The sequence below is a fragment of the Syngnathus scovelli genome, chromosome 2, assembly GCF_024217435.2.
Source record: "Syngnathus scovelli strain Florida chromosome 2, RoL_Ssco_1.2, whole genome shotgun sequence".
NCBI lineage: Eukaryota > Metazoa > Chordata > Actinopteri > Syngnathiformes > Syngnathidae > Syngnathus > Syngnathus scovelli.
Window position 1 is genome coordinate 5980957 of NC_090848.1, and position 22456 is coordinate 6003412.

The window sequence follows — 22456 nt, forward strand, 5'->3', positions numbered from 1 at the left end:
GAATACGTATCTTGGTGAACAAAACAGACAAACATGACAGAAACAGGATTTTAGCTGGCGATGATTAAAATCAACATTTCATGACTGCAGAGCCTTAACTGTGATTTAAGTTTTTGTTTTTGCTCTTATGGTTTTGTCCAAAACCACAACAAGATGACATTTTTCTACATAAACGTGTTTTAAAAGTGTCATCGTGACATAGGCCGGAAAGGGGTCCACAGAACCTCCCTTTTATATCCAACAGTCACTTGTTGGGACAAAGTGATGTCATGTGAATTAACAAATGTAATTAAATTAATATAAAGACTACAGTTCACGCTATTATAAAACTACATGCATAAAATAGTAACAGGTCTACGTTAATATAGATGTATTATTTTGGGAGGCCCATAAAGTCTATTAGTCGGAACCAATACAGGAAAAAATAAAACTACATAACATTTTTACAATAGACATTGCACCTTATTCTGCTGTAAGGAAAAGGAGCAAGCTGCACCAAAACTGCAACTCATTACACAGATTTTGAAACAGCAATGTTAGAAAGGGCACAATGAGATGAGAGACACCCCTACGATTGCAACTTCCAATTTAACTTTGTGTGTGTGTGTGTGTGTGTGTGGGGGGGGGGGGGGGGGGGGGGTTCTGTTCCACTTCTGTAGAAATCTTTCATGTCCAGCAGAGGGCAGAAACTGTTAGATTATAATTTGAGGAACCTTCTGATACTTCAAAGGGTTTCTAAAAGAATTTAAGATATTTATAAATGATAATGATTGGAACCATATATTGTGCAAAAAAAGTTTTCCCTTGAAGAGGTTGTTGATACTGATCTAACCCACCATGATATTCAAAACACAAGGGTGTATAGAAGCTGACTGTTTTAATAAATTTCCCACATGGAGCCTACAATATTCATTTGCGATTTGAACATGCTTGTGTGATTCTTTGCCAACAAACAGCTGTACTGCCTCTTGTGCGTGCGATTTCTTTTGACTTGGGTGCAATGATGTGGTTTAGTCAATCATATAAATGTTCTCTCCAGGGACAGAGGCAGCTGTGCAACCCCGCATGCGGAAAGATGCTGTCATGTTCGTTTCAACATAGCGTTAATCACGTCGGTATGTGGTTGCTGATCTGACGATACAGTATGCAAGATCATCATTCCTGATTCTTTTTGTACAATTGTACAGAGCAAACAAATTTCTAGGGCACGCACGGAGGGTCAAATGAAGACCGCAAACAACACTCGGTTTTAATGTTTAATGATTGCTTCTGAAAGAAAAGCTAATAATCTGGCAGGAAAAAGGACTGGTTCATTGCCAGTACAAAATAAATGACTTATAATGAAACAGAAGAAGGAGGAGTTAACTGGTGTTACATTTTGAGCTTTGCTGCTCAAAAGATCATAAAGACACAAGTGCAACATGAAAAAGTGTACAGAAAACGCAACGTATTCCCTAAAGTACCCAAGGCCGGGTGCTTGATGCTGAAACCCTTTCTTTCCCTCGCCTATCCCACCTCCCTCTCCCACGCTCCCGCCGTCACTTGCTGTGGTGCTGATGAATTAGAAGAAAGTATGTCATTTGGCAGCCAGGCGGGGAGGAAGGAGGAAGACATCAGAAAGAATTCATTCTGTGAGTTTGCCCAACATGGGCCCAGTCTCCGCAGCTTTGTGGCTTTTCGGGGTTTGCATGCGGTTATTTGGGTCAGTTATTGGGAGCAGCTCTGTTCACCAAGCAGTTGGTGAAAACAGGACAAGTGCAGGACAAGTGATGTTTCATTTGCCTGCATTCATATTCCGGAATTCTCAGCTTCAGTGTGAGCTGGTTTGTATTTTAACGAGAGACACTCAACACTTCTGCTGCAAGCAAGCTGCTGTTGCTATGCAACTCCACTCGGAGTGAAGCATCACTAAAGCCTAATGGCAACACAGGTCTTTCAGCAGGCACCTGAGAGTTTTCCCTGTGAATCTAGGCCATAATGTTTTTTGCGGACTGTGCTGCAACTCATTATCATGTTTGCCATTATCACGATAAGTAGGGCTATGCACGAATCAGCGGTATGTCAAGTAAAGGGGCGAATTGGTCGATCAAAACATATACAGAATCCAATTTTTTTTATTTTGAGTCACATCGTTGAGTGTATTGCCACAAATGAATGGGTGGCAATGCTGTGTGATGTATTGTAGCATTGCAGAACGCTAGCAAAAAAAACCTTTAATCAGAATCAAAATAATGATTACTGTTGGCCATAAACACACTCAAACAATATTAACTAATGTGTACCTTACAGCGTCATTTCTCTCTTCCCTCGCCCTCTGACATCCATTAATTGTGTTACCATATTTTGGACTATGACAAATGTTTCAGAAAAAGTACAATTAGTAACCCATTTAGTAAACTGATTTGAGACTTGCTGGTTAAATGGTAAATGAATAGTGACCACAGATTTTGGATGCGAGTCCGATCTCGAATAAACATTTTACATTTTGGTTAATCCTAACAGAGGATGGAGAACAAAATCAAAGCAAATACCGTACAATAATTTAATTAGTGAACTCCATTCATTTTGGATTAAGAAGCTAAAATCCAAGGTCAAACCACATTAGACCAATTCTGGTTCCGAGCAAATCTCAAGAAAGCGGCAGCTTCCTGGAATAACACAAACGTGTCTACTGACATCACAGAAATTTCTGAAATGTGTTTTCCTGCGTGCCATTCCAAATATCAATCGACATAGACCACCCTTCTTGTTTCGAATAAAATCTTGATAGGAATGGCAATTAAATAAAATAAAATAAAAAATCCAAGGATAATCTGCTGAACAAAGCAATAGTGGAACGGCGTACTTACTGAGTGCTCAAAACAAGAACTAGAAGAGAAATTATGAAAATGTGGAAATAGTTCCAGTTGGTAGATGTGACGGCAGAAAGTAAAACACCTCACAATCTATCTTCTTCCTCTAACGTCTATTCATTTATGTAATTGCAGCACCAGTGTGAGAGATCACCGTATGTGGTTTATTTAAGTCTTGTGAGTTCTTCCTCATTGCTGCAACCTGGAGGCGCTTAAATGCAATTGACTTTGATAAGAAAAGGCACTACTCTTTGAAATCCGTCAAGTTGATGTAAATACATTCGATGCATTTAGTGTTATTTGAAGAGTAACTGAGGTCTGATTCCTTGACTGGAAAAGATAATGCGTTAGATTAATGGTTACACCTAAAAAAGGTGCACAGCTTGGAGTCACTTTGTAACGCTTTACCGACATCATTGCATACAACAGAAGCCCAGAAAGAAGAAGGAGCCAGATGGACTGTCATTGAAGGGAAAGCCTGTGCATGATAATTGAAGCCCGTCTGTGACGCGTCAGCCGGTTAAATCTTTCTCATGTAAAATAAATAAATAAATAAATAAATAGGCAGTGCTGGACCCGACCCCAGCTGATTTGAGGCAGTAGGTGGGGGACACCCTGAACTGTCTGCCAGCCAATTGCAGGGCACACATAGACAAACACTCACAACCACACCTATGGGCAATTCATTATGATTTAGAGCAAACCCCTCCTGTTTGGACTGGCGCTCGATGGTCTGTGATGATTTAATAAACAACATTGAGGGAGATTTGGTGGGGCAATTATGTTTTAAAACAGGCCTATGGGTGGACATATATTTGTAGTTTTATGTCAACTTAATGTGAGTGTCAAGCACGCTCACAACCAGAACATTTACAATGTATATCATTTATTCAATGATTTAACGTAGTCCTCCTCTGAAAACGTAACATACAGCCATATACAATATAAAGCTAATCCTAAATACATTTGTGGCAGCACAGAACAATTCACATTCCATGATGGGACCAAGGCCATACAACACCTGACTTTTTTTTTCTTTCTTTTCAAATCAGCAACAAAGTGTAGTCTTCTCAAGGATGAGCGTCCGTTAGTTCTCACGAGGCTGGGGGGGGAAAAAAGTTTTTTCTCTTCCTCTTTAAAAGTCTCTCCAAATGTGTTGTTGCATGCACAGTACACAATAACTTAGATAACTTAGGTGTCAGCAGTTTGTTTGCTTTCTTTTTTTTCTTTTTTACTTGTTGACAGAAACAAAAATAATAGCCCTGGAATATGAGCCTTTATTGACTGTTTTCATACTATAGATGTACAAATATTTATTTTTTCTGGAGCATGAGGATTCTTTAAAACCACCTCACATGTACGTGAGGCCTCGTCTACACAGTAGAAAACAAGACCAGCTCGGGGACTGCATCACCCCACCTGCCCCCAGAAATATTTGATCTCAAAATAAGTGCAGCCAGACAGCAACAATCCAAGTACAATACATTCGGTTATTTTAAGACTGTCACAAGTTTAAAGTTGTACTCTTAAGTATCTCTTAGTAGTCCTATTAAATATATGTTCATGCACAAAGCTATGTGAGTGTTTGGTGGGAAAGGGTGGGGGTACCAGTGGTCATGAAAAAGAAGTTTCAACTTGATCATTCATGAGTTGGAAGTTGATTATTCTAAGCCACAATCCAATTCTACATGCAGCAATCGAGTCACAGCATTTGAATACTTACGCGCAACTTGTCTGTCTTGTGCATGTGTACAGTACATGCCCCCCCCCCCCCTCGCACACACACACAAACCCTGCTCACGTGCAATATTACAATCATTACAGGTGGGGAAAAAACTATGACCATGGCTCATTATCCTCTACCTGAAGAACAATGGATCTGATACATTCAACGCCAGCATGAGCTCATCAGACAGCTTGACGCGGTTCAACTGTGGAGTCCATTGAAATCCATTTGCATCGATTGGAACTCCAGCATGGTCACGTTTTGGAGAAGAAAATAAATGGATGTTTTTTTTTTCTTTCTTTTTTGGAATTAAATAGACTGACATTTGCCAGCATAACAATCACAAACTCAATGTTGACTTGATCATCTTTTTTTTTTCAGGGTTGTGCACAAATCATATATTTATATATATATATATATTATATACATGTTTAAATATACACAGCATTTCTCCAGTGTTTCACTGTTTGCAACAAGACAAGGTCGGAACTCAAATGAACATAAAGAGTACAATAGTGCCCTAAGTAATGATGGATGAGAAATTTGCAGGATATCCAAGGAAAAAAATAGCACATGAGTAACAAACACACACATCCATGAAGATTACTTGAAAAAGCTTCTGAATAAGAAAAATTTAGCACTAAACATTTTGTTGAATATTTTGGTGAGACAATACTGGGTGGATAACAATGCCTCCCGCAAAACACTTGGCAGTTTGATCAATTTGGATAAAATTAGGTTCCACGTTTGCTTCAGGAGCCATTATACGGTGGGAAAAAAAATGGCAGTGTTGTTCATTCTTGTGCTGTTTTGTCGTCCCTCTCCACGACCAAATGATGCCAAGAATAGTAGAAACCTGGAAGCCTGAGAGTCATGATAATCCTGAAGTAGAAACTGTCGGTAAAAGTTAACCCCACATTGGAAGATCATTGCATGCATTTACAGTGCATAGGGTACCAATCAAACATATTGTTTACTGGATTTTTAGGAATTGCCTGCATTTTTCTGATCACCTATGTGGTATCAAGTTCTCTTTTTCTCTTAGAATACCACTTTTGGGATTGATTTGAATCGTTTTTTTGCAACTACTGGATGTAATCAATTGCTGGCATTCTGTTTTATGGGAAATGACTACAAGTCCCAATTACAGTACATACTACAGAAAAGAAAACAGATTCAAAGACGGCAAATATAAAAAGATACTTGACGAGAACTTGGTCTGGAACTTTCTCAGTCTTTCAGTCTGTAGTCTGATGTTGATAGATTCAATGCATGTATAAAAGCGCAGACAAAAAAGGAAGTAAACCAAACCAAATGGAAAGAAATAAAATGACAAAACACCAAAACTGTCCAGTCAGACATAATAGAGCCAGTAGATAAGATTAAAAAAGGAGAAAACTGAGGGGAAGATGATCCGTGACCAACGGTCGATGGCGTTCACGTCGGTCAGATCAGGGATTTTGATTTTTAGCTGCGAGGACCGCCTTCTCAGTCGGCTGCGTTTCTTCTGAACAGACCGATCTAGGGAATGACGACTGGCTGAACGTGGACCGATTCCACCGCTCTGCTTGCGATATTGAATGTGCGATGAGGCTGTGCTGTCCAGCTGCACCATGGACTGAGAGTTCCTGATGTCTGCTACGCTGGTGGTAATCTCGCCTCCGGCCACTTCATTGTGGATTTCCAAGGTGGTCAGCAGAATGTTCCCATGTCCTGGTTCCGCCTGAGTGAGTGAACAAATAAACATTATTAGATGGATGTAAGTGGACTCAATTGAAACTCTGCCATGAGATGTGGTATGTCTTAACTGTAATTCTCTAATGACTCATCATAATCTCAGAGCCTGAAGACTCTAATAGAAAATCAATGAGGGAGTTGATCCAAGCAGGCGTGCACAACAAGAAGGACTGACATAACGGGCTGGTAGTCTCACTAAAACATCATCATTCAACAATTTCATTGAACACATAGCAGATACAACACATTGCATGCCCACGATGTGTGCTGGTGACAGGAACCAAATTGGTAGCAATGCACGATGGGGTTCATGCAAATATGGCGGCTGAGCAAGTCCAACATTGTTCTACTTTTTTTTTTTTTAAACATCAGCTAAGCAGGTTGTGACTCCATCAGCGTGGGTTGTAAAGTTTTTGCTTGAGTATGTTCCACAGTGCCGTAGAATATAAAGTGTACACTTACACTCCAAAAGTATTGGAACAGCAAAGCCAAATGCTTTATGTTTGCTGCAATCTGTCTGGGTTTGGTTCATACGCTGAATACGAAACAAGAGGTCAACAGTTCAGCTTTTATTTACACGTACTGACTGACCGGATTGGCATGCTTTGACTGAATGCGGGGAGATGACTGAAAGGGAGGATGCTAGCGGCTAAAGTCTCCTCTCTCTCTGACGTCGGTGCGGAGAATTTGGCACATCACCCGCGAGTGCACCGTGCAGTTCAGCTTGCCCCCACTGAATCAAATCATGCTGAGAAGTACACTGCTATCCGATCGTTACAATATATTGTATTGTATATGAACGATAACCATATTAATAACCATAAAGGTGAAATAGCAAAACCTCATGGCCAAAATGTAGGGCATTACAGACCACGTCGAGAACATTCAAATTATTAATTTTATCCCATTTATTCTATTCATTTTTTTTGTTTTTATTTTATTATTTCATCCAACTGTTATTTTTTGCAATGGTTTGTTCCAGATATGTCTCATATACATTGCACGGTGGTGTGCGCAGAGAACAAACACAATTATTAATTATTTCCACTCCTTTCAGTCTCCTTAGTCTTTTGTTGTTTTGGCAGTGTTCTTTGGGTCATTACCTTGCTGAATAATGAATGATCACCCAATCAGTTTTGTTGCGTCTTTTTAAAAGCGGACATCTTTTGGAAAATTGGCTTCTTTTTCTTGTTTGTATACAAGTAGTTTGGTCTTTGAAACTCAACAACCAATGAATCTATTATTATATGGCTATTTCTGAAAATATTTCGGTGAACTACAGCAACGAGTACCTCAGCCATTGACAGCTAGGCTGGGCAAAGTTCCAGAGGAAAATTACTGCTTTGAAGAGGAGGGAGAAGCACTTTCATGCCAAAGCCAAGTGGCTGTTTATGTCTGCCTCCGTAAAATAAAAGTCTTTATTTGTCTTCAGCTAAGGGGACTCGCTTGCTTTTCCACACTCTGTGTTACGCTTCAGTGAGTAGAAGCAAACAGCCGGTTTCCTCGCACATTCACTGCTGTGTGAGATGTAAGAGGAGACAATGAAGGATGGACGGCCCAGCAGGATACTGTATGAGGTGGGAAGATAGCTGGTTGACAGCTTGGGACAGAACCACCCAATACGAGCCGTTTTCATGAAGGCAAGAAATATGCCATATTTGACAATTTGTGATCCTTGGAGTATTTTGACAAAATCAGGACTTCTCTAATTTGAGAGACATTTTTTTTTCCTGAGCACATATTTTTGCTGCGACCATGATATCTTACACCAGTGAAGAGAAATGAGCCCATCCCAGATGAAGCCATGCAAGCACAAGCCATGACACCACCTCTACTGGTTTGCACAGCTTGTATGTTTGGGATTATGAGCTGAGCCATTCCATCACTTTGGTAAAGAAAACTGTTTTTGGAAAAGACATTTTTAGGCTAGTCTTTGCGTCAAATTGCAGCTGACTTAACTCTTTTTGTTAACAAGTGGTCTGCATTGCTGTGGTAGCTAATGCGGTTCAGTCTTTTGCGAGAAGTAAATCGTACAACCTCCACTCTTGCCCCGTTGTTGGTGATCACCAGTTGTCTTTTCCCAATTGAACGAGTGGAATAATTACGACTCATTGGTGCAACGGCATTTGGTGAAAGGTGAACTGCGATTTTACCGATGCTTCTTTTAATGTAGAAAAAAAAATTACAATGCAAAAAGTCCAAATGAATGAGAGATTTTCATGCTAACCAGCAATTGAATCCATGGATGAGGGCGGATGTGTCGTATTTTTAGGTCAAAATAGCAAAAAAAGAAAGATCCATGTTGGCAATGGTGCCAATCTTAACTGAAACAACTCACCGAGCGTGAGTGGCGAAGGCCTCTAATCTGATTGGACCGTTTAAGGGATGCAGCCCTACTACCTGCCTCCTGAGAAGATGACAAAGTTCAATACTGATTTTGTCGTTCACTGAAGCCTCAGCTTTACAGAAGCCTGTTAATTAATGTAAACAAGTCATCCGGTTCAGCCATGCACACGGGTTCTTTTCACAGCTTCTGTCAAGGGTGAACAAAAGTTAATTTTAAGGGAGTTGATTTATCATTTGACTCCTGGAAGGGGAACAGAAAATACCATTAATTCTTTTTTTGACTGATTATGTAGCTGAGCGGTTCTCCAGCCTGTTTTCCAGGGTCAAAATATGATTTTTCAGCAAAAAGTACATTCCATTGCTTATTCACTAATTCTGTGAGTGAGCGATCCTGTCAAACTTACCCTTGCAGCGTCATACTTGGCTGCTCTCTCATTGTTGGCTTTCTCAGCCTTCTCCGCCAGCTTTTTTTGCATCTGAGGCCCCCTTCCAAAGAAGATGTAGTTGACAAAGGCATACTCCAGAAGGGCAAGGAAAACCATGACAAAGCAGCCCATCAGGTACATGTCGATGGCCTTCACGTAGGGGATCTTGGGCAGCGTCTCTCTCAAGTGTGTGTTGATAGTGGTCATGGTCAGCACCGTGGTGATACCTTCACAGCAACACAAACATGATATATATTGTGACAAAGCTCATAAAAACAGACTTTTGCATGTTTTGATTCAACCTTGGGTTTCCTATGACGGTTTATGAAACTATAACAGGATTTATTCTTTTTAAGGGGAAGGGGTCAAAAAGGTCAGTCACAAACATATCAAAGCCAGCTCATTCATTTGATTCTCTCTCGCCTCTTAAGCTTTAGAGGACACTACGTATATGTAATTGTGACTTTTTATTGCTTAATTTATGTCAAAAGGACAGATTAGCATTACCTTTTGACAAATAAGACAAAGTTATCAACATGGTGGTGATATTATGAGTTTGGTGATGAGTCTGCTGCAGACAGCACTCGCACAAATCTGGTAGCTAATTGACTAGGATAATTTCAATGGCTTGGTGATAAAGTGCAGCCTCCATAAGTGAAAATGCAATATTCTTTTATTATCTTAATGCAGGCTCGCTTTTCTCTTCGCACATAAGCCGAAGTCACTTGCTTCGTCACACCCCGACTCAACTGTACTCGACCAACTCAAAACAGCCTGCGTTCTGCAAATGCTTCAGAAATAAAAAGCTGGTTTTAATTCTTATTCCTTAGATTATTTTCATGAAAAGTGTTTAAAATTGTGAAAAGCGCGTTTTCTTTCAAATTGGTCTACGGCACTTAAATTCTTTTAGGATTCATTACAATATTAGAAATCTTCTATGCCGTTCGCTTTCTGTCAGACATTTTGTTTACGTCATGCACTTTTGCAATATTTGTGTCCATTCTAAACAAACTATTTCACTATGTTTATGCCTTTGCAGCACACGCTCCAGCTGCGCTACTAATATCAGGTATATCATCTTTTCTGTTCACCATCTTCCAGAAAAACAGAAAATATCACATATGCATGTTGTTCCTTAGTGTGTATCCAACTGTTAAAAATATTAAGCAGAAAATTCCAGAATTACAGTCATGTGAATACTTGACTTTCAGAATTTGCACACTTGGTCCCAAGTCCAAATAAAGCTTCTGCTACCTCATGAGCTACACTTACCGTATCTCCTGCAGATATCCAAGGTGTTACTATAGAAACAAGAACAGTTTCAAGGAAAACGTTTATTCCGGGTCTGCTTCCCCTGCTAGTTTAGTGGAAGATCATACAATTTGTTGTGCATTGGAGGGTAAGAGGACATGGAAAATTACCTCATGCATTTATACTCCTTTCCTGAGGGCTTTTTAGTTTGTGAGGTTATTTTGTTAGCGAAGCTATTTCACAATCGGCAAGAGTCCTCTCGGTTTCATTGAAATTCAAAGGTATGCCTTTAAAACCTGGCGCGACCCTTTGGTCATCATGTAGAAATAACTCATTAAAATAATCTCATGCCGTGAGCACCGGATAACCTTAACCACGAAGGTTACCAAATAATAGAGTGCTCCAACATCACTAATACACACACACACACACACGCACAAACACACGCACACACACACACACACGACCTTGAACTGATTGGCAGACATGTGTCAAGTAATTCATAAAGGCATGCAATTAAACATTGACCTCTTGCATCACATCTTATTTTATGACGTGATCACAGTCAATGCATCCATAGCACTTGTCATGGACAAATGATCATCAATTGGGGTTTGTTCAGGAGGGTGTTGTAAAACACAGTGAAGAGACAGGGAACAGTCAGTGGATTGGGATGAGGGACAACTGAGGTCAATCAAGCCTTTGGTTTGAATCATCGACGCATTTACAAGGTCAGCAAGGAGAGCATGTACACAAGCTTGTCTGAGAAGGGATGTCGATCACTCCTGCAAATATTCTGCACCGCCACAACTCAGCCTAGTGACGTTTTATTATTTTGTTCTTATTTTTCTATTTTATGGGTCTTCTCTCAGCTTTGCCATTACGCTTCTCTCCTTTTTGCTATTACTCCTACTCCCCGTCCTTTTTCTACTTCCCTCCCTGTTTGGACAACATAATCAAGAGGCCATGCACGCACCGATGGGCCTTCTTCCTCTTTCATCACGTCGTTACAGTCTCTTGGGAGAAATATAGTTTTATAAGCTTTCTCTTGCGTCTGTCTTTTTCTGTCGCATTCCATTGTGTCGCCATCCAATTCTTGCTCTCATTTCACCCATCTGTTATGTCACCACCTTCCCCATTCCCTCTACATTTATTTGTATCTCTTTTCTTTCCACACCGCATCTTGCCATCATTTAGTGGTGGCTCTCAGTGTACCCCTCCCCCAGCACACCTTTTTATGTTACAGTATATGTCCTTGAGTCTTTCTTCAACCTGTAAAAGCTGAAAAGAAAGGCACAAGGCAATCAAATCTCCTTTAATCAGGGATGACTGTGTGCCATTAGCAGCCCAGTCTAACATAATCAAAAAATAAAGGATCAGATGAAAGCGGCAATAAAATGTGTCAAATTGCATTGGATGTTCATTGCAATACACGGGCAGCATTGCAGACACATATCAAAGAGCATGTTCAAAAGTACCCAAGGGAGCGTCTTGAGGTGGTCGTCAAAGGTATGTGTGTCTAACGTTACACTAAAAGCAGTGCTATTAGCAACACTTTAACGTGATTATGAATGAAAGGCTTGACTGCAGTAAAATGGATATTAAAACAGTTACACCACTGGGTGTGTCAATTCCGACGGAATCTCTCTTCAAATTTTTTTTTTTTTCAATTTCAATCTTTTTTCCATCATTTTTCCTTCAAATTGCATTCCCACAACCAATCATTACTTTTCTCTTACAGGAACGTATCCGCGTTTACACACACACACAAACGCAAGCACGCACGCAAGTACACACACACACAGATTTACAGCAACTTGATGCAGAAAGGTGGTAATAAGCCATCAACAGAAATCGTGAATGGACCCTACAGCTATTGCAGCTCCAGGAACACCTCACACTTGCACACGTCCTCCTCCAAATAAGGAAAACAAACCCACTCAGGCGCTCATTAATTAATGGGCATGTAGTCCACGCAGGATGCAATAAAAGAAAACAAACTCTCATTGGCAAATTTGCGGTTGTAAAACAAATCCAAGTGTGACATGTCTGTTCAGCCATTAAGCTATGTAAGAAATTGATGTCTGGAGGAAGGTAATAGATCAAAGCATGCTCTCTAAACAGTGACGTGTTAAGGTCGTTACTCATCCATGAGCTAGCCACACAAAGATGATATACACTAAAAGGTACAATCAGATTAGTGGAGCAAGATTAAGAATGTGCACAGGTTAGGAATATTGATGTTTTCCTGGTAATCTGAGTTTGTGTCCTATTTTCTTCAATGCAGTCACTTACTTTAATGGGGCTGTGATGATTACAGTTAGAGGGTTAATGTTTCCATGAGGGCTGACGTCTATTGGTGGGCTGGTCAACAAATTCTTGTCCGACCAAATTCCTATTGGTTGAGCAGTCGCTGATATCAATTTTGCAGGATGAAAATTACTTCGGATTAAAACTGTTATTATGGGTGCAGGAGGTACATAAACAGACTATACAATTTCAAAATAAATATAACAGTCCAAAACTGATAGACATGAAATCCCCTCATTTTTTACTTTACAATTTTCAACTCTGCAACCAGCAGGAGAGACCACTGCGATAGATGGTACCGGTGGCCGACCTGACATTTGGATGGCCGTCATGATTAAAATTGTGACCGGACCATTCTGTGAGTGATAGATTACACCTAGATGAGCCTGTCAGCACTGATATGCGCTACCAGTCCACCGGCCCGTGTGCGTCAGCGGAACCCAGTAACGATGAGTAACACAGCTAAATACATTTTATCATGTTTTCATTATTTGGTCTAATTTTGGGTTGTGTTAAGGACCCATCGGGTTGAGAGCACGCAGTGCTCTGTATAGCCACTTTTAGGTTCACCTGACCTGGGGGGACTTGAGGTCATTTTTTCTGCTTGGTGATTCAGCCTTGTCAACCAGTGAGCTGCTGTTGCTTTGATAGGCTTTTGAAGGATGTGCAGAGGATTGCCAGAAGACCAGTTCATGTAGCATCAATATTATTCCAATTATAATCTGACAGCCTCGTTTCTCTCTCCCTATTCTGCTGTGTGTCGTGAGTTGCAAACAAACAACCTTTGAAAACAATACAAATCATGCAGACTATAATGCATAGACAGATGCAATAGCTGTCACGTCCGCATACCAATAGAGACTTTTTTTTTTTTTATTAGTAATAAGTTTTGGCTTTTGATCCTGTTCCTTTCAGGAACTCAATTTCCAAACAATTTCCTGGAGCAACCTCTGCTACCATGACTTTTGGAGATTCCTCACATTCCTCGAAGTGCATTAAGAACGTGGGAATGTGCTTGGTGGCTCCAAATGGATTCTGTCCTCATCTGAGTGAGTCAACAACATTACAGCTACTAGAGCTTCTCACCTAGAGCCACCCTGGCCGCCGAGGCGTCGTAGTTTATCCAGAAGGATACCCACGAGAGGATGGTAATCAGGATGGATGGCATGTACGTCTGCAGAATGAAATAGCCGATGTTTCTCTTAAGTTTAAAGCTCAGAGAAAGCCGAGGGTAAGCACCTGTGAGGAATGGAAAGAGAAAATACACTTACATTCTTAAATAATGACAATGAAAATATCTTACTGAGTCAATGAGCAGATAGGGACACATTGCCTTTCTATCTTTCCATGGCCAAGGTTGGATCTATTGCCATGGTAACAACACCCAATTCACAAGTGCACACACACACGCACGCACACACACACACACACACGCACACACACACACACACACAAACACACACACTTATAATGACGTATTACTGAAGATAGTGGTAAAAACTCGCATACAGTACTTTCTATACGAATCTCGTCTGCATAATTTATGAACGCGTCTTGAAGAATTAGCACTATATTTCAGCTATGCATTGCTTGGAAGTGGGAATGTGTCATTGTTTAGAGCTCAAACAATATACTTGCACACATTTGCGTGTGCGTGTGTGTGTCGGTAGGTGAGTGTGTGTGTGTAGGCGAGTGTGGGCGTTGAGCTGTACTGGCTGTACCTGCGACACAGTACAGTATCTGTGAGTGGGAGGAACGAGCATCTGTGCAGGCCGGCACACAAAGTATCCAAAAGTTAAGATGAAGACGACAACAACCGCATCAAAAGCCGAGTGGGTTAGCTAATTTTGACCTCATTCATAATTATTTCTAGTTCCAAGCATGAATCACGTAAAGATGTTCTTAGTATTGTTTGTGAAACAAACCATTTCGATCGGCCTGAACCCTTTGAGTGATTTTCCTCACAGTTTGTTGGTGTTGTGACTTGCCAGGCTTGTTACAGTCTCCCAAGACGAAGTATGCAAGCAATCCCAACCAGTGTTTGCCATAAGGACTATTTTTCACTATTTTACAACACCACTGTGCAATAACTGACTCAGATTCTACCGTTGATCACAGTGCAATCTGAAATTTTATTTGAGCCTATTTGGATTTAAACATGTACTTTGTACAATGACAGATTTGATTGCTTGTTTCATGGGATTTTATAGGGACTCCAAAATCCTACAAAAAACCCTAAGTGGATGCAGCATGTGGGTAATGTAGGTTTAGTGGTCAAGGGACTAAGTCAAGATAAGAAAACAAACTTCAGACGCACAGTTGCATTTGGAGTGAAAATAGATTATTGACGCAATATCCAGTGTTCAAGTTCAAGTTTACTTTATTGTCAAAAATCCTATGTAACAGGGTTACCACAGAAGTTTGAAATTGCGTTTAACCAGTCTCCAATGTGCAGTTTAACTAAAAATATTTAAATAGACATTGACATAAATCTCTTTCTTTCTCACACACACATACACACAACACACACAACACACACACAGTGTGGGCGTGTGCGCATATTTACCTGTGGAAAACACAACATTTCTGGAAACCAACTTGTAATCAACAATGGAAAACTGCGGCAGCTCAATGCGCGTCACCCCTGTGACGGCTGACTCGCCCCCTTTCCAGTAGAACTTAATGTCGTCTGTGGTGTAGCCATCTGCATGAGAGGAGAGACACGAGACACCAAGGTGTAACCATCTGCTTAAGAATCACTGGAGAGCAAGATGCAGCAGCCTTGCTTATTATCATCCAACAGGGCTGTCGCAAGCATGGGAAAAACAAAAAAACATGTTTGAAGTTGATTCCAAGAACCAGATGTTGCTTTGACAAGTCATGTAAGTTCATGGAAGTCAACATTTTCTGTACACTGTTGTATGTGCCCCCCAATAGTCTAAGCATAGAATTTTGGCAACAGTTGCCTGTCAAGTCATTTTCAGTCAACAGCAAGTGGAAAAATGGCCGCTCCCTTAGATGGGTAAAAACAGATGGATTTTTCTGTTTAATCCATATTCCACAAACAAAACACTAATCAGAACACTGTGGTTTGACTAATTGGGCTGCAAAGAACATATTATTACAAATAATTTTTGGGTTGACTTCCTCTTTGAATTGTAATAATACTTAGTACTGTATATAACGATGGATGCAGTCACAGTAGTCATAACAACAAATGTTTTTTAATATTAGTTTTTGAATGACTTGAACCGTGAGCTTAGTTTCAGAATGACTAAAAACATGAGCTTTGTGTCCAAGTTCAAAGTGCAGTACTTCACATGCATTGATGGACTCTGCCTGTGCAGCAAAATGACAGCTTGGGCAAAATGAGGTCTCTTGACTCACAGCTCTCTATCTCCAGAGTGCAGTTCTGCTCATCCAGGGGATACCTCCTGAGATCCATCATGCATGCTGCTGTCGTAGTTATCCTGCCAAAGGAAGACACAGGTAGGGGAGGAGAGGACATAGGAATATATTTTTTATATCGTATTGTGTGTAATAATGCTGAAGAACCATATCTGAGGTAAAATTCTGTTTTGGTAATTGTATTTAAAAAGCTAATACAGAACTGTGGCATACTGTAGACAGTATATTTGTATTCAGTCTTGAATTGTTTCCACATTATAATACAGCCTTAATCAAAAACAGATAACATTCCTCAGATGTCCTCAAATTTCAACAAATGAGGATTTTATTTTTGCAATTTTGTTAAAAACTTTAACAAAAAAAAACTGAGCTCTGGTGTTTCTGCATCTTACTTAGAGTCTAGCTATGGTAGATTGGAAAAGTACCCTCTACGTAAGGTCCCGCAGTTAACAGTGCATGTCAGAGCACAAAGCAGGCATGGAATTGTCTCTGGATGGCCAATACAGAATTGTCCCGAGGCAATGATCTGGGGTAGGGTACAGATAAATATCTTCTACTTTGGTGCAGTTGTGTAAATCTTTAATAAATGAAAGAAGATTAGAACCACGAGTACTAATTCTAACTCTTATCCTAGAACAGGCCGGCCATCTAAACTGAGCAATTGGGCAGGTGACCAAGAACCTCAATGTTACTCTGTGGACTGAATAGGACTGTGGAATATTGCATTAAGACAGTTTGGCTGAGTTTTTGGGTCATGATGAGGTGTGTTGTTTGTCAGATGTACAAGCTCAAACGGCTGATAAGGAGACAGTCGGAAATAAGCAGCAAACTGAAATGCAAATTCGCAATGATTTTGAGGCCAACTCAACCCCGACACAAAGCCGGCAGCTTGGCAGTTTGCCACTGGTTGTCTTTATTCAGTTAAGACTCTCACGAAGCTTTGAAACCCACTATGTGACAACATTACACAGCTATTATTACAGTAACATCAGGTCCACAAGATACATACATATAGACAGAATGCTCTTATCTGTAAACATAATCTTTACACATCCCATGTCATTAATAAATAACCCTAATTTTCAGATTAAATAATGTTTGTAATGCTCTAACCACGGTTCGTAAATTCTTGAGTTATTTTCTGATTAAGCAATGCGATTCTATAGCATTACAATATATTAGAAGAATAAATAAATCCGACTACACACAGACTTCTGCCAATGTATTAATTAAAATGAAACAATTGCATTACTAACTATCAATATCGTGAACGCTATGTTTTGTTGTAGTGTATAACTCCACTTGCAACGACAAAAGGTGACAGATACATCACTGTTGTGAGAAAAGCTGCATTCATTATTTGCGTTCTATGCAGTTTTATTCATGGGTCGCTCACTTGTGCTTGTCTAGATCAATAGAAATGAGGGCTTTATTAAATCATGGGAAAACAGTAGTTTGACAAGCTTGATATGATTGCTTATAACCTGCTAAAATATCGTTTTCAGGACTTTCTCACTTCATCCATCTCCCATCCATTCTAACTTAATGCTGAGATGCCCTTGACCATGTCACATAATCCTTTGGGTGCTCAGTGGCCTGCACTAAATAACTGCCAAAGTATCATTTTGGGGAAGTGTAGTGCCATGATAGGGCATTAAACACACTGAAAAACTTGACACTGGGACTTGAATTATTTTTGTTACCCTAAGATTCACTTTGAAACCATTTGTGGATGAGAATTAGTTTCAGTTTCATTCAAAGGGGCTGGTACCCAAGCAACCTTCCAAGTCAAGGACAGAAACTCCACTGAAATGTGAAAAAGTATCATTGTGGTGTAAGTACCTTACCTGAGGCCATAAAGTACGGTTCCATCCGGATGAAGACGGATCATTCGATTTTTGACGGTGACACCGTGAACAAATGACTTCTTGTCGTTGAGGAAATAAGTGTCTGGTACCCAGAGCTGGTCTGCTACTCTATTATCCAAGGTCAGGTTGAGCGGGATTCCAACATAGGCAAGTCGTTTGTCTCGCCAGTATTGTTGGAAATACATAGTCAAAGTGTAGTCCTGTAAAATTACACAAGATGAGCATAGTGTTAGTTTGGGGGAAGTTCCAAAGCACCGCTTGGAGCCAAATTATTTTTGTATTGATTGACACATCCAAAGATTCATCGGAATTGGAATAGGAGAGTCCATAGCAGTATTTCTTTATCGTTTAAGTTAACTTTACGAACACTTTTCATCCTTAGGACAACTTTTACCTTTGAATCCTCCAAAATGTTTAGATATTTCAAAATTTTTGAGTCAGATACTTTGTTTGCTAAGAGGCAGACTACACCCTGAACTGCTCTACGCAATTTTCACTGCTATGTGTGACACATTTCCTGCAGTGTAGTATGTCTGACATAAAATCTGAGAAAAACACAAAACGTGTTGAGAGACATGGTTGCTCGAAATGCTGCCCTTCAAGTGTCACCAGCCCCTAGGCTTACTGTTGCTTCGCCCTTTGACTTGTATACTTCTGCCAAAACGAACAACCAAGTGGGTCACATACAAGACTTTCCGACTGTCCCCATATTTGTCCTCTCCGGTATTCTTTGAAGAATTCATAAGCTGCTATTTTATGTCTTGGATCGTTCTGACATCATCATATCTGTAACTTTCTTTGAAGACTCTGGTAGGATTAATTCTGCTCTGTTGTTCAAGTAGACTTTAAAATTTTACGGAGAGTTATTTGCTGTTGGTTGTGACACAGATGTGGTTCAACACTGAGGATATAGTTCTCATGAGAGGAGGGTGCCTTTCAATAAGATGCCATGTCCTCTATTTCACTTTTGGGGCCAAATAGATTTGACAGAACCTCAATGACAGAAAACATTTTCTGAGAAGTTATTTTTGGTTGAGAGTGCAAAAAGAAAGAGCAAACAGCATAAAGAAAAAGGGTTTAAAATTGGTGTGTGATATCAGCAGTTCTCCCACCTCTACAGTCAGGGTTATACTAAGTTAGAGTCCTAAAGCTTTTGGATGGTTATAAAATTGTATGATTTACTGACCTCAATAACCACAACAACCAGGATGAATGCGCAAAATGCTTGTATTTTAGATACGTTCCATACAGCTCAAATTTGACTCCAACAATTACCACATAACACCCAGTTCAGCCCTTCCAACTTGGAAAAAGATGCAATGACTGAATAACTGAATATATATTGTCAATCATATATTCAGAGAGGAAAAAACATTGAATGAGTCAAATCGATGACCAAAACAATAAGAAGGTTCAGCAAATAGGAGGTAAATATAGGAACTGTTTTCCACAAACAACAAAATACTCAAGGTGTCAGGCCACATCCCCCATTCTCTTTCTGCTATTCTGCACCCCCACTCCCTTCTGTACTTCTCTTCCCTCCCTCTTGAGCTAACGCCATCTTTTCCCCTCTGCCCGCTGTGGCTCTGAAATGAAACCAGGCTGCACCAACCTGGCGCTGGCAAGGCACTCAACACCTGCTGGTTGCCGTAGCACTCAGGTTGACACATAACAGCAAAACAAGAGGCATGTTCAAGCAGCACTACACTTGTTATATAACTGCAGGCATTTTTTTTCCTTTTTTTTTTTTTTTGCACATCCCTGGTGTGCATGACCCACACACTTACAAAATACAAGACCAAAACACAAAAGACCCCAAATTAACATAAACCCTTAAAGGTCCAATGGAATATTCCAAAGTTGAAGGCATATTCATCAGTATTTAATTCTAGACTCTTCCTAAAGTTTCTCATTTATTTCTGACACCTTACTAGCACTTGATAAATGTGCAGAGATATGAACAGGGAATATCAACGCACGCAACACAGATTGTACACATTGCTTGAGAAGTAATTGCTGGTCCTGCGTCACAAGATGGTTAGACAAGGATTAAAGCACACCATTTAATGGTGTTGGATGTAGGGAGAATGTAGAACATATAAAAGAATGGCTACACCAGGAAAAACAAATGTGGTGCAATGACTCTCATTGCTGAAGTGAACACATACCAAGGCAAACTTATATGTGATATTTAACAGCAAATAAACCATGTTTAGATGTTCAATATGGACCCACACATCTTACAATATGTTATGATTTCTCACAGTCATCAAAAATAAAATAATGATGAATCAATTGCTGAATGTTGGGCTGACTTTGCATCTATAGGACGTACAGGTATGTGACGATCTATTTTCTATTTACTAATGTAGCACGGAAGTCCCCCGCCGCTATGTGTGACTCACAATGAGAATGAGTGGGATTCAGTTGCACTGCCATCTGATTTGCGTATGCACCATATGGTGCTAAACACCGCCAGATAAAATATTCGTTCTGAGCTGTAATAAATGTATATATCAACTTAAAGGTCAGACACAGTTCATTTTTGGTTACGATTTGGAAACAATCGTTCCTGGAAGAAACAATGGAAATAAAAAGTGTAGTTAGTTCAAGACTTTTATTAACTTGAGGAGGCCCATGAGCATGAGATGGGGAGATACCAGTCCTTCGTGTTCTACAACCAGCAGAGAAGAGTGGAGAGTGGATGGAATCTACTAGTTGATTATTCCCTCGTAGAGAGCACTGGGGTTGCTTGAGATCAGAGGAGTAAACCAACAAGAATCTGGTGGAGGAGATCTCAAAGCAAATGAAAACGGCATCCAAAATGGCTGTAGCTAAAGGAGGACAAGTGGTGGTTGAACTGTGCTGGCAGATAGAGTCAGAAATGAGATGAGGATGAAGCAGTAAAGTGGTGGGGTCCCAATTTAAAAACAGCGCAAACTTTCCAATTCAAACTCAAACAGATCTGACCAAGTCGAATCAGGAGGAGCCAACTTAGTGTTGTGTGAGCAGTATTGTACTAAGTAGTTCAGACAGGGAAATGTGTTAAACGTTTTATTTATTCTCATTTTGCATCTTTGGTTTGCTTCCAAAATTGTATCACCTTCAGGGCATTCAAATTGTGATGTTTGACTGTAATTGTATTAAACACTGGACCACAAAGTTGCTGAACACCACAAATCCTGAGCCAAAGTTAAGATCAGTTCTGCGCTCTCCATGTATGAAGTTAAACATTCATATACTGTACAGTCAATGTATTTATCATCTGGATGTAATAATTCTCCAGGAGCTTCCCAGGTCGAGAAGGTAGTAGCTGTGGTACATTATTGGGCACTCCATAGTGTTCTATAATTAATTTCTCCTGTTGATTTTTCCTCTATATCTCCCACATCACAATCATAACTTGACTCTGCAATCCCATCAAATGATACCACCCATACCTTTTCCCATTGAGAAGGATTGGATTTGTATTCCCAACTCAATCTGGAGTGACAGTAGGTAGGCAGTCAGTCCAGCAAGCATAAGCATGCCTCAACATAAATAATTGAATCCAACCATGTAGCCATGTATAAACACATGGCCGTCATCAATCTTGCATGGTTACAATCAAAGTGAATTTGTGATGAGGGCTAGCGCAACTCTCCGCTACCTGCCCTCTAGTGTGGGTTCTGATTTTCTATGTAAAAGATAGATTTGTGGCAATAATTCTATAGAGACAATAACAGTGACCAGTGCAGATAGATGATGAGCCTCAATTATTCAATTAAGCTGCATGGATTAACACATTCATTTGTGAGGATCCAGATAAGCAGTGTTTTGGCTGTGAAGTGACCCATATTTAATTTAATCTTTTCCTCTGCAGTGCAAGCGCTCTTACGTCGCATAAGAATTGTCTTGTCTGTCAACAAAAACTGAAATTCTGTTATCAGTGAGTGGTGGGTTGCAAAAACTCTGATTGTATTCATGAATCTTATGAAACAAAAGTGTGACTCCAAAGGTTTTGGACAGATAGCAAAATATTGCTTGTAGATTGAACTATTAATAAAAGTAATTGTTAAATTGGTTGCATAGTACCACGAGCAGCAATGAGAGGCACGGTTAGCAAAATTTGCCAAATGGCATACAATGTACTTACTATGTACTTCCATGATGTACATCTTACATAATTCTAGGACAGAAGAAGAAAATGCATTTATAAGGTGGAAAAGAAATTACGACTTCCAACAGGTGACAATGAAACTTGCTGATTTTCCTTTACTGTAACTCCCAATTTAGACTTAGACTTCCTTTATTTGTCATTCAAATATACTCAGCAATGAAATCTCATTGCACAGCTCGAGCAGAAGAATAATTAAAAAAAAAAAGATCAGCAGTGCAAAATATTGGAGTATAAATAAAGATTCAAAAACGGAATAAAATATTGTCAAATAAATCATGGCAATAATTATAATGGAATATATTGTATTTCCCATGTTGCAGAGAAAATTGATACGTAACCAGCATGTCCTCCATAGGAACCAATTTGAGTCACTT

The 22456-nt window shown here is 39.9% G+C and overlaps 1 protein-coding gene across 4 annotated transcripts in view; it reads right to left on the minus strand.

Annotated features, from left to right (window-relative positions):
- Positions 1-3721: 3721 nt before the first annotated feature.
- LOC125988651 (gamma-aminobutyric acid receptor subunit beta-3) overlaps positions 3722-22456 on the minus strand; it is a 42863-nt gene continuing 24128 nt past the window's right edge. For 3 of the 4 annotated variants that reach the window (XM_049754095.2, XM_049754098.2, XM_049754097.2), the window contains 7 exons: positions 17903-18123; positions 16035-16117; positions 15214-15351; positions 13734-13886; positions 9066-9313; positions 8654-8722; positions 3722-6301 (listed from right to left, as the gene is read on the minus strand). In XM_049754095.2, the coding sequence (XP_049610052.1) occupies positions 5933-6301; positions 8654-8722; positions 9066-9313; positions 13734-13886; positions 15214-15351; positions 16035-16117; positions 17903-18123 (1281 nt within the window). In that variant the 3' untranslated portion in view covers positions 3722-5932. The remainder of the gene's footprint in view (positions 6302-8653; positions 8723-9065; positions 9314-13733; positions 13887-15213; positions 15352-16034; positions 16118-17902; positions 18124-22456) is intronic. The other variant, XM_049754096.2, reaches the window with a different exon arrangement.